Below are 13,599 nucleotides of genomic sequence, written 5' to 3' on the forward strand. Positions count from 1 at the left end.
AGCACATTCTGTGGAACTGCGTCCCACCAAAACTATGTGAGATCCTTGTATGGCCTGTCCTAAGACGATAAACCACCTTCTGGTCTCGTAGTTTCGACATATCCGTCCACTTGCTCGTCGTTCCTTTGATTCTTCGGATGAAGAGGGATTGGGATTGGCACCACTCTGCTTCCCAGGCTTCCCACATTTTGCTGACTATCCATCGCTTTATGTCCTGTAGTGGCACTTCGTCGGTGTAACATGGGCCAGCTGGTCCAGACCCTGCCAGGCTGTCGGCTTCGCTGTTTCCTGGGATACCGCAGTGCCCAGGGATCCAGGAAAACACCGTGTTCGGAGGTGTGGCCTCCACAATACCCTGTATCCAGGGGTGAGTCATGGTCTCCGATGTAAGGGCTTGTATCACACTGTACGAATCGGATAGCACCAGTATGGGCCGGTCCGAGGGTGTTGTAACGGCAACAAAGATGGCCGCAGCTTCGGCGGAGAAAACCGAGCATTGTGGCGGTAGGCTGCTACTCATCGGTGCTGAAATTCCGGCTACTCCAATTCCGACCCCGGCTCGGGAAAGCGATCCGTCTGTGTATATGTGGGCATGGGTTGGGTAGTCCGAGCCTAGCAATTCGGCTATTATTCTCTTCAGCGCTGCAGAGCTATCTCCAACCTTGAACCTGCTTTTTATCCGACTCTCGATTTTTGGTGGAGGTATGCGCCAACTTTTGTCTCCGTACCAGTGGACCTTGGCCACTGGGGGGAGCTCCGAATTGGCAGTCATGCGGAGGAGTCTGTTCCCCTCATCGAGAAGAAAGATCCTGTCATTTTCGGAGGTCATTGCGGTAAAGGCAGCGGCTTTCGTTGCAATTGCTGTACGATGGCGGAAGGGCAGAATACCCGCTTCGATGCATGCGGCATCGGCGGGCGTTGACGGAAGAAGACCGGAGACAATCCGAACGTAGGTGGCGTGGCGATGCACGTCATCTCAAGACCGTACAGTAGGCGACTATCGATGACGGCTCTTGCAACCCGGAAACGAGTGTCACGATTGTTAGACTGGTGGGGGCGAGAGATAGTGCGGATCAAGTTGATCCTACTGCGGCAGTCGTTCTTGATCGCCTTAAAGTGCTGCTCAAAGTTGAGGGACCGGTCAACAAGTACCCCCAGAATACGGACCGTCTTCTTCAGTGGTATGGGCTGACTTTGAACTTTAATAGGTGGCCCGCTGACACGGTGCCGGGATGGACACACGTGGCACTTGACGCTTTTGCTTGCCGAAAGCTGGAAACCTACCGCGCTGGCCCACCTGGCTACAGCGGAGACTGCTGCCTGGGCCTTGATCCTGTTGCGTGCTGCTGTTGGGCCGGTAGTTACGATAAGTACATCGTCTGCATACACAAAAATGTAAACATTTTTCGGCAGTCCTCCAAAAACTCCGTTCATGGCCACAAGAAAGAGGGTAGCGGTGTTAACTGAACCTTGTGGGACGCCCGTCTCTTCTCTGAAAAGCTGGGACCTCGTGTTGCCAACTGCGACTCTGAAAGAACGATCGGTCAAGAAATGTTTGATAAGGTGGACCATGGGTCCACACAGCCCCCAGTTGACAAGCTGCTCTAAGACGAGGGGCGTCCACGTCCTGTTGAAGGCCTTCGATATATCCAGCGAGACGATCTCGGTGTGGAGACCGCTATCGTTGGCACTCTTGAGGACCTCCCCTAATGTTGCAAAATAAGTTGACGTTCCGTACCCTTGACGCAAGGCGTGCTGTCGATGGTCTAGCAGGTTTTCGGCTTCAAGGAAATGCTTTAGCCTCCTGTTGACCATTGGCTCCAGGACCTTGGCCATACATCATGTCAAGGCTATTGGCCGGAAAAGGCTAGCTTCACGGGTTGTTTCATTGGCTTTTGGGATGGGAATGACTAAGCTCTCTTTCCACGATGCTGTATACGAGTTGGTGAGCCAGAGCTTGTTGAAAAGCTCCAGCATTCGTAGCTGGCCTGGCATTGGTAACCTCTTGAGTAGAGGGTAAGCTTGCTTGCTTGCGTTTGTGGCCTGCGCTTTGCAAGTAAAGGGCTTACACATTTTTGTTTACAAAAGCAAATAGGCCCTTTTTCAATTTGGGTCAATATAGCATTTTTGGCTTAACATTAAAAAATTGGAATATTATATTTCTTACACTCAGAAAAATTTTCACTTAGATGTTACATGAAAACATATATAGATATTTTCCATCTAGTTTTTCACGAAAATTTTACGTTTTTCATATGTAGATCGGTTCTAAAGTTTTAATTTCAATCCACATAAAACTGTAACTTTTTAAATAAATTTCACTATATTTTCATGTAACATCTAAGTGAAAATTACTCAAAGTGAAAAGATCTTTCCCTAATCCACTAGAAAGCAACATAGATTTTATAGTACTTTCTATGTGAATTTTATTACACTTTCACTTAAATTTTAGTAAATTTCTTCATAGCATCCAAACTGTTGTTAGGCGTTCTAAAATGATTTTTCGAAATAATAAAAATAACTGGATAGATATTTGTTTATTTATTTTATTGCTCAGCTTAATGCAGATGATTTATTATATCTACTTACACGTTTAAGCTATTTTTACATGCAAAAACTTATTGTCAATCTAATGCAATGTAACTTCCAGCCGCCCCCGGCCAGCTGCACTTCCACTGCCAATCTTTCGGGTGAGATGGTAAGGAAATCAAACTCGTTGATTCCTCGTTCTACAAAAAATATATGATAAGTGAATGGTGTATGATGATGAAAATAAAACAATCTACTTTTCAGAAAATTCAACAAATCCAATGGAATTTGCAAATCTATCAACCGGTCGTCAGCAATGCACCGTTTGGAAGCCATATTAGGTTTTGTTTATGCCATCGCCACTCAGAAATTTTCACACTATAAATTCATGTAGAATCTAAGTGAAATAATCTTACATGAAATTCACTTGAAATTTATATAAATTTCATCTAAGTTTCAAAGCTTATCACATTGCTTTTAATATGATTTGCAATTAATTTTATTAACGTCATGTACTTTTCAGATAATTTATAATATCTGAAGGCTACGTGTTTTTTCCAGTGAAATTTATGTAACAAATTTTTTGATTGTAGTCAATATCTATATTTTATATAAAAGAACATATGCTAATCTTGAAAACTCCAACATAAATTTAGAAAAGTCCAAAGACTACCCGAGTAGCACACTCCTGTCACAAAAAGTTGCAGCAACTTGTTTATGACTGGAATAATTCTTAAAGAAGTTATCAAAACTTATTTGAGACAAGCTTACCACTAGGGTAAAAATGACCATACAATTGTTAAACTTGCATATAATAACCAATACAGTTTTCTTTTGTTTCTATAATGGTTATTTGGAAGGATCATTGTCTCTAAGAGCTAGACGGAGCCAAGAGACTTTATTTTTTTAGTGCATTTATGGATATTAAGTTCTTAATGTTTCTTCTCCTGATTGTTTTCTTCAGCATTGCTTCACATTCGTAAAGATCATTCCAATGCTTCAATGGGCTTTGATCTCGATTTTGGTCTCTAGTCTCACTTCCTCATGTAGCGCCTCTATTGCTTCTACTGCATCTCCGCTGCGGCTGTCCAACGATGCACCTCCAGCACAATGCTGTGGCAGAGAGTCGCAGCAATTTAATTGTGACGGAGATTAGTCACACAAAAGATATCTCAATTGTAGCGTACGTACTGCTGTCTCTATCGTTCTGTTTTTTTGGCCCCGATTTTTATCCACATCCGAATGTTTTTCAAGCTGCTGCTGCTGCTGTTTCTGGACCATCCACATGGGATAGGGACTCATCCACAGTCCCTCCGCCTTGCACAGAAAGCATTTAACCTTATTCTCAGATCAGAATAGAGTCCCCTTCAGATTTAGGAAATTAAGTGAGGAGAGAAACTCCTTTTCCATGTTCATCTATACACGTCGCACACCTGTGTACATTTCGACGTCCAACTCTGCAGGGACACGCTTCACTTTCCCGTATTTTCCCAGCACCAACGTTAGATCACCATCTGGTACTTCTGGTGACAGACCGTACACTCACATGTATCGCACGTTGCCCCCGTTGCAAGCGACATTCGTATCTCCACTCTCTTGCCATTAGCATAATGGAGAGTTAATTGCTCCTGGTTATGCATAAGGGTGTAATGCATACTTGCTTTAAATTTTAATTAGACGAAAAAGATCACCTTCTCCTACGCAATGCGATCATGTCAACAGGATTATCGTGCAGTGATTCCACGAAAGTTGCAAAGGAAGATAAAACACACAGTGTTCTTTATTTCACACATACTTAGATAAACATTTCAAAAGGTCTGATCTGCTTTGATGGATTCTCTTAATTGACTTGCTCTTTCGCTAATATCTCAGCTGCGCAAACATTCCTTAGTGTGATTGATGTTTTGGGCAGTGCTGCAAAATCTCCACAATACATGGCAATTTTCTCAAATCTGCTTTGTTCAATCATTTCAGCTAACAGTTCTGGATCAACAATATAAAAAGGCCCATCAGCATTTGTAAACAAACCGTTCCAAAGCCCTTTGATCACACAGCGAAGACCACCCACGCAAACCAACACCACGCTTGTGGGGGCGACCTTCAATTTGTGAGAACGGTTTGTTTACAAATGCTGATGGGCACTTTTCTATTGTTGATCCAGAGTTGTCGTCAAGGCAAACCATGTCAATTGTCAGTGACAGTGCTGTCAGTGACGAATATGTGTAGATGTTTTTTATTGCCAAAATTTGTATCGAAATTAAATAACGAGCAATACCGTTAAGCCGTTAAAGTGAATGAGCAACTACGAACTGCTTGGATATCAATAATGTTACACATAATGTACGAAATTACATCTTTTGTTACCAGATGCAGCATGGTAATTGACGAAAAAAATGTATGATATTTTGGCGAAGGTTTTTTTGCGGATCAAGTCTGTCAGTGACTATGTGAAAAACAATATTGTCAACACCGCGCATGTCTAGAGCACTGACTGGTTTCGGGTGCTAGATAAGAACTTCCTTCATCAAATAATGTGGCAAAAATGGCATAACCGTGATTTTGAAAACAGAAAGTCTATTAAGAGAATCGATCAAAGCAGATAGGACTTTTTGAAATGTTTATCTAGACTTATCGAAATGTTTGCTCACGGCGATGACGGCAAAGAGAACTTCGTCGACTTTGTTTTTTGATAACCACGGCTATGCAAACAGTTTTCGTGCTAATTTTGCCACATAGTGTGGATGGTTTTTATCTATCGTCCAAATCGTCAAATACAACAGAGAATGTCATTGCAGCTGAGTTATTAACGAAAGAGAAAGTCGATGAAGAGAATCTATCAAAGCAGATAGACCCTTTTACCAGCTCTATATAGATTTTCTGGATTGCCTCGAGCTAAGCATCCGTTATGCTTACTTACCACATTAACAAATAATATTATTATTCTATCAATAACCAGTATAAACGACAAAGGATAAGATGAACCATGAACCTTTTTAGGAGAAAACATACAATATCAGTTTTGAAAACAATACACTTTATACAAATCACCAGATAGATTCACTACCGTCAGAGTGACTTTGCTTTAGCACACTTCTATCATCATCTCAGTTCTTGGAATCCATCTACGAGAGGAAAACATATTATCTTTAGCCTTGTATCGTTTGAATATGTTTGGCTTGTGGCGATCCATGGGCACCATTATTACCACTTATGGCACTACCCTCCGTTCCAGTATGCGCATCACACATTATATCTTTTTTTCTGCCCTAAATTGTGAAAAATTCTGCCAGCGACGTATTCATCGAAGATTGATTTGAATGATTTATGAGCTTCTGGCTAAAAATTTCAATTTTAATAAAATGTTCCCAGTATCGTCTTCTCTTGGTCGGAAACAAGCCAAGTCATACGACGGATGCGGTGGTCAACTTGTAAAGTGGCAGAACGAACCAATCACTGTTCGTTGTTGCATTCAGGAGCCATCATGCTATGCTTCAGTCACCGCAATGCAGACTGGGGCTGTGGGATTTACTCAGCTTTGGGAGGCTGCAGAGTTTCCGAGCCTTCCGCTATTGTTGTAGAATGATTAATTGATTAGTTTGCACTCATTTTCGATTCAGCAAACATTGGAAACATTGGAAAGTGGCACTTGCTGATGGTTGGGGGATTTAATGATGACATAAATCACTAGTCACTGCTCCATTTTGGTAGTAGTTGTTGGTATTTCTCTATCATTCATTTGTGAGTGCTATGAGTACTGGGGTAATCAAAATTATCCAATTTTCTTAAACAGTAGGATGTATCCACTTATCCGAAACATAGGTGGGAAATTGTCTTAAACCTCTTGAAGGAAGAATTGAGCAAAAATTAATTAAAACGTGCGTGCCATTTGTAATTCGTTTTTGTGGCATTTGTGAGTTTTTATTAAAGTAAAGGGAGAGAAATATGTAATTTTCAGCGATATATAAGCGCACAAGATGTTAACGATAGATTTAGCGTAAATTGATACGATATTTTATGTAAATTAAAGCGCAATTTTGCATAAACCAGCAGTGTTACATGCAAGCTAGTAAACAATGTGGTTGTTTATACCGAATTTCGGTTAAAACTAAACGAGGGGACATTTTACGAAATGCTTAAAATGTCAATGCATTCTGGAGAAATTTTCATACCTTACCAGCCTTTATAATTTATTCAAATGCTCTTCAGACTCGTTCTCAAAATTCCCCACCTGAAGTCTCCAAGACATGTTCATAATGTCCACCTCTTTCTCACTCCAAAGGGCCTGGGTTCAATCCCAGTCGGTGCCGTCGGGATTTTCTGAGGCATAACAAATCCATTGGTCCATGAGTTGATGGGTCGATAGGTAGGGTTCTGATGTGAGAGCTGCCTCCTTGGCGTTGGTAGCATTGATACCCAATACGGAAAACAAGATCGACGGAAAAATTCTATGATCAAATGTCCCGAAGAAATTTTTTTAATTTTATTAGCATCAACCCGTGATTTCTTGACGTTGCTTGTCGGCAGGAAAATATGAAATGAAAACTAATTTGTTAGTGAGGCATCATTGGGTGTTATTGAGAAAAAACTCGGATAAATATAATATATTAAATCATTTGTAATCATCTAACTTTGTTTTGATCGAAGTTTTAAAATTTTATGTACCTAATACATTTTCCGAAATCTTGGGTTGACATATGCAAAAGTCATTATTACGGATCTCATGACAGCTCTGGGAATATCCATACACCAAAAAAAAACTAACTTGTTATGTAAACATTAATGCACGTAAACTTCCTTTTCACGTAAACCATCAACTTGCAAGAAATGTTGCGTGCAAAGATGGATGGTTGCATGCAATATATGGAAAATCTCATGACATGTCTTATAAACTAACATGATCTATAATGTAATATTGTATGATATATGACGCTCCATTGATGTGCATCATAGTAACAGAAATTTACACTACTTAGCGAACTGTGTAGATAATGTAGTTGGGTCCGATCTGATCGTCCATAGTTCAAGTGATGAGGCAATCAAACATCGTTAGTTTCCTAATGACTGTGCTATAACTGGACTTTCGTAGAACAACATTCCAGTTTTTTTTTTTGTTGCCAATCGCGAAAGCGTTAGTACGGAACATGCCAAAAACGGAACTTTCCCAAATTGGAACGTGCCAACAACGGAACACTATTGTATTGATAAAAAATGTAATGGAAAACGATCCATTCCATCAGGAAAAATCCAAAGGGGAGCTAAATTTATCTTTCGAATTTCTCAATTAGGCCATTTAGCGATCAAAAGTAACAACGCTAGTGGGAGCTACATTAATCCTAGAGAGCTGTGATCCCCCTTGACCCCCATATTTACGCCAATGAAAAAATCGGAAATACAACTTTTTACCCAAAGTAAACTCGATATTATACTATTGAGGAGTTGTATAAAAATACCGATAAAATTAGTTACGGTAAAATCGGCAAACAGCCTTAAACGAATCGCTCGTGTGAAGTTTTGGGCTAGTTACTTCATAAATGCTCCTGAAACATTGTTCGTGCATGAAAATTATTAATTTCCATCAAACTGCATTCGACTGGATGTAAAGGGGTGTTTAGTTGATAATTTTTGAACGAAAGGATATTTTATGCGATGGTTAAAATTCAGAATATTTTTCTGTTGTAGATAAGAATAATATCCTATCGAGCTTCGAACATCAAAAGAATTATATAATGAATAACAATATTTATTACAATACACGCACTCTCTCTTACCTGGTTCCTGACGGAAGGAAGAAAACGAATTGATAAAATGCCAATGATGTTTGCTTTATTGCCTTATTGCCTGCGACATCAATCAGAAGAATACCTGCTTCATACTACGCAGTAAATTGACGTGAGGCAAAGATGGTCCATCCATCCGGCGGGTGCTTTGTCATGCATGAAGTTGAGGCTGTCGTTTTTGAATTTCTTCCGTTGTTTTATTCGTCTCGACAGGATGTTTCTTCTTTGGCGATCAATTTGATTTATTACATGACGAATGTGAGGGGGCACTCCATATTCGTTCCGATAAATTATACATCCATCTTGATGTGGTTCCAGATACTTCAAGATTGTTTCCTTATGCCATCATTTTCAGTACTGTACCGTCCATCAAAACCAAATTTATTCATGGCATTAAAATGAACCTACACGTGACAGGTTATATTTCATACTCATCTTTCTGTCAATGTCAAAAACATTCGCATAGCAGCGCGACCTTGAGTGAAATTAACACATATTTACACTGATCGCTTTGGTAAATTTGTTGATATATCGAAAATTTTACCGCATAATAATATATAATAAATTTCATCAATGTACTACGCTGACCGCGTAAAAAATAACAATTTCGTTTAATCAAATCTACAATAGATTAGTCTGTGAATCATCATAAAATGACCAAATGACTTGTCCATACCCTCTGAGACTGACTCATTGATCATAAAATGCAAACACATTCCCCTCTCGTTATTTATTCAGGGAGACCGTAATATTGAATCCTCAGCAGTCTATACTTACGAACCTTTTTTATAAGCAGACGTCCTAATGGGCCATTTAGATCCATCAACAGACAGTCCAGTTGAAAATTCAATAAAGCTTACCTTTTTTCATCTCCATTTGAATAATACCTGGATGTGCAGCATAAAAAAAAGCTTCGTGGGGAGAACCATTGTCAGTCAGCATGAATGATTTACACAAGTATCGTCTTTAGATTCGTTTTTTTTTTTTTAATATACGCAGTTGTCATTCCAAGTGGGAGTGGAGTGTGGTGAAGATCGACTCCTTTTTATATTTTCTTCAAATTCAAAATGAAACGGCACTGAATGGCATTGAAAGGATCTATTATTATTTTTACAACTGAGTTTCACTTAGTGCTCTTTTGATAAATACGTACACAGATTTGAACTTGTTGAACCGTATACAGACTGCAGGCTTTGAAGCTATTCATAATTGTAATCTTTTGCACTTTTTTTTTGTTCTGTCAAACTACAGATAGCTAACATTCAATCAAATTGAAGCCTTTTGTCAATCAAATTGAAGCTATTTGTCATTTTAGTTTCCTGTTGGATTCATTTGCACTTCATCCAATAATACGACGTATGAATCTAAATTTTACTGTAATGGCGAATATTACATTTTATTGTATTAATTTTACAACAACACTCCGTGGAGCCTTATAAGCATACTGAACTTTACAAACATACTGATTTTGAACAAGCAATGATCGATTGTTCAAGCTTTTTGTGATGAATAACGTATTGTTCGGATATCATAAGGATTTTAAGGATCTTAAACTAAACAAAATTCTCATGTCAGATAATTCTAAAGGTAAGATAGAATTTTTCAACTAGATTTTAATTAGATGATCCATATTTAATCATCAATCAAATCTCAGACATAGGCACCAACACTTAATTCTAGGACTTTTCATTTATAATTAAAAACAATTATGGCTTGGAATTTTTGCACTGTACACATAGGATATAGGAAAAAGTTCAAAATATATGTCAATGAACTATCCTTAAAATTCGGAAGCTTTAAATAATAATAGGTTTGAGATCCCAAGCCCATATGCTTTTCAGATTCTAGTGTTTGATGAAAAAAGAAAATTATAAAGCATTTATCTAGAATTTTTTTCTACACCTCGGACTAGCTAACATCTGAGATCACGGATATAAAATCAAGATTGAAGTACCAAATTTAACTTTATTTCCAATAAAAAGGAATGAATTCCTAACTTGTATGATTGTTCCTCTGTTTGAAGTTAGTCACTATTTGAGTTTTTTTTTTCTACAAAAGCTTATTGGGTTATTTTATTGTTTTTATTTGAAATTGAGTTAGTTTTGGTTGAACCCATTAGGTGCCAATTTATTATTTACTCGCCCTTCATACGGAGAAGAGCTTTATCATTATTTTTATTTTTTATATTATCAATGTTCAATATTCTAAAACATGCACACTATATCGTGCCTTCCTCCACAGTGCTCGGTTTTCTCGGCCGAGGCTGCAGCGATCTTCCGTGCCGCTACGACGCCAGCCAACAAACCGATACTTATATTAACTGACTCACACAGCGTCGTTCAAGCGATCACCTCGGAAGTACCAAAACACCCATGGATAAAGGCGATTATCAAATACGCCCCACCGAACACCGTGTACACATGGATTCCCGGACACTGCGGAGTGCCAGGTAACGAGTCTGCTGATCACCTTGCCGGAGCCGGGACATCGGGTCCCAGACTCACCAACAAGGTACCCCTACAGGACGTCAGACGGTGGATCATGCGGACCATTCGAGCGGCATGGGAAGCTGAGTGGTTCCGCAACAGAACTGCCTTCATCCGCAAAGTAAAAGGGTCAACTAAATCATGGAGAGAACTCGACAACCTGAGGGATCAACGCGTGATTTCGCGGCTTCTAACCGGGCACACCAAACTCTACTATAACTATGGTGGCCTGCCGTTCCGCAGAAGCTGCATCATCTGTGGGGTACCCTACACCGTCGAACACATCCTGTGCAACTGTCCGGAGTTTCAAAATCTTCGGGAGTCACTCTGCCTAACTTCCAGCATCAGCGATCTGCTCGGTAATGATACTTCGGCCTCGGCAGCACTAGTTACCTTCTTAAAAGAAGCCAAAATCTACCACTTGGTATAGCAGGAATTTCTTTCGGCCGTCGGGACATCTCAGCTTGATGGATTTCTCCTATTGGACCCATGCCAGCTGAGCTCTGTTTTGTTTGGATTAATCGTTTGTAGCTTGTCTTAAATCATTTTGTTTTCTGCTGTTCCTTTGTTTCATTATTCTATATATTGTTATTTTTTCATATAATTAATTAATTTAGTTTTATTTAGGAGGCTTTCAGCCTTAAGCTGGTTCGCCTCCAACTTTTTTTTTTTTTTTTTTTTTTTTTTTCATATAAGTTGAAGCCAGCAACCAAAGTTATTAACTAAATATTAATATACCATGTATCTAGAGGTTACTCACTCTGAGCCCTCTTCTTTCTCCGGAGATGAACTAGTCATAGGCTAAAAATCTCCTAAATAAAGAACTAAAAAAAAACTATATTGTGCCTATTCTTGAAAAAAAAAATGTTAAATCACCAGGTTTCCCTATAGAATATGTACTGAAACATGGCCATGAATTCTAGATTCACCATTCAAGATTCCATTAGCTTTTTTAGCTGGAGTACTTTTGAATACTTTCTGATCAACCTGCAGTCTTGAAAGAATATATGAGACACTTCATTTGTATGTTCAAACAGTTGGAGGTCTGCAGAACTTGATCATCCAGAAGTCTTGAAAAAATATCAAAAGAACTTTACGAATATCTTCGTCTGTCTGGAGATCTTTTGAATCTTACCTGCTATTTAGGAAGGATGTCTGAAAGAATATCCTGTAACCTATGCAACGTTCCCTGAACAACTTCAAAACTCTCTTAAGCATTACAAAATTTTCTAAACTTCTACGAAGTTCCCTGAATTTATGCAAATTTTTTATATTTTTTCCATTTCTCTTAATTCTAGGATTACTTCTGAAAAGACCACCAAGTTCATTGGGATTTTTTGAAGTAAGATCTCTGACAAACTGCAATGAAGTTCCTTAAACTGAAGCGAGGATCCCTGAAGATCTTATTAGTTGGCTTAAATATTTTTTTAGATCTTCTACAAAATTCCCTGCACTTATATGAAGTTATATCCAGCTTCTCAAAAGGGATTTCTTGAACTTGTTTGTACGTAATGCTTTGAACTATTCCAAGCTCATGAGAAAAATATCCTGAAATTATATGGAGATCCCCGAACAATAATGAGATTCCCTGAAATTAAATAACGTTTGACATCTACGAAGATCCCAAAACTTAAATAGAGTTCCCACTTCTATACATTTTGCTGACATTTTCCAAATCGCCCTGAGTTTCTATATTTTTTCTGAAGCTCTGTTAAGTTCCTTGTTTTGTTAATTTCTACGATGTTCTCTGAACTTCTTAGAAGTCCTTGAAGTTTTACGAAGTTTCCTGAGGTTAAAGAAAATTCCCTGAACTCTTGGCCAATTGAAAGATCCTGAAGACGTCTTTTTATGCTAACGATTAAATGTCGATGTAATATAATTTCTCGATATTGTTTCTTCTAGTCTTGAACATTTTGAAAAGTAGACATTTATAAAAATCAATAAAAATAAAAAGTAACTTCAAAACTGCTTGACAAAATAACGGTGTATAAAAAAACACCAAAAATTCCTGGGGGGCCTGCATAATTCTGGAGGTGCCTGGCCCCCTTGGCACCCCCATTAGCTACGCCAGTTGTAAAGGGGACGCTCTACCCGCTTCGTACGTTCCTCAAAATTGACCATTGCTCGCATTCTACTTTCTATATACAATATTCACACTGCCGCAATTTAACGGAACTATCAAGCCTATACTTGCATCACCTCAACTATCGCATAAAATGTCCACTGAAGTCTGATATTTACGTTAAGCATCTCCAACTATGTAAAAAAGATATTCTCGTTGAATTACTGTTCTTGGTGTCTCAGTATTGACTACTTTCCCCAATTAGATTTATAATTTGTCATCAGTAAGCTATAGCATTAATTTTGGTTAAAGTTCGACTCTAACCCTAAATATATGTAAACTTACATAATTTATTTATTCTAAAAAAAAAGCACATAATTGTAGCAGGATGTGTAAACAACGCCATCCAAATCGCGGTTCGGTGTCAGTTAATGTGAAACCGTTATTTTCGCGTAGACTTCGTTGTTCACGATGTTCTGATAATATCTGCGTAAAAGCGTGTGGTTTAATTCTATCTTGCACATCGTCATGGAACATTTCAAGATTTACAATGAAAAGTTTTCTTAAAATCTGACCCATCCTAGCACTGCACCGTGAAAAAATCTCTAAGACAATATAAGCAGGTGAACGTTTGAGAATAGTCCAATACGCTATTCCGTGTACAAAGTTGACTGTTGAAACGTTGTGGAATATGCCTAAAACTTTTTAACGGCTCATAATGCACTTTTACAATGCTCGACAACAA

The 13,599-nt window shown here is 38.8% G+C and overlaps 2 protein-coding genes across 25 annotated transcripts in view; both read left to right on the forward strand.

Moving 5' to 3' along the window:
- pHCl-1 (pH-sensitive chloride channel 1) overlaps positions 1–13,599 on the forward strand; it is a 442,438-nt gene that overhangs the window by 140,468 nt on the left and 288,371 nt on the right. The gene's annotated exons all lie outside the window — the stretch shown is intronic.
- On the forward strand, positions 10,518–11,222 carry LOC135697935 (uncharacterized). Its single transcript, XM_065217798.1, has one exon. The coding sequence runs from the start codon at positions 10,518–10,520 to the stop codon at positions 11,220–11,222; it is 705 nt and encodes a 234-aa protein (XP_065073870.1).

This window comes from Ochlerotatus camptorhynchus, unplaced genomic scaffold (assembly GCF_037179485.1).
Source record: "Ochlerotatus camptorhynchus isolate MF236.1 unplaced genomic scaffold, CSIRO-AGI_Acam_v1.1 ptg000008l, whole genome shotgun sequence".
In the NCBI taxonomy this organism is placed as follows: Eukaryota; Metazoa; Arthropoda; class Insecta; order Diptera; family Culicidae; genus Ochlerotatus; species Ochlerotatus camptorhynchus.

Excerpts from the sequence above, each read along its gene's own strand:
- LOC135697935 (XM_065217798.1), top strand. The coding sequence starts at position 10,518 with ATGCACACTATATCGTGCCTTCCTCCACAGTGCTCGGTTTTCTCGGCC.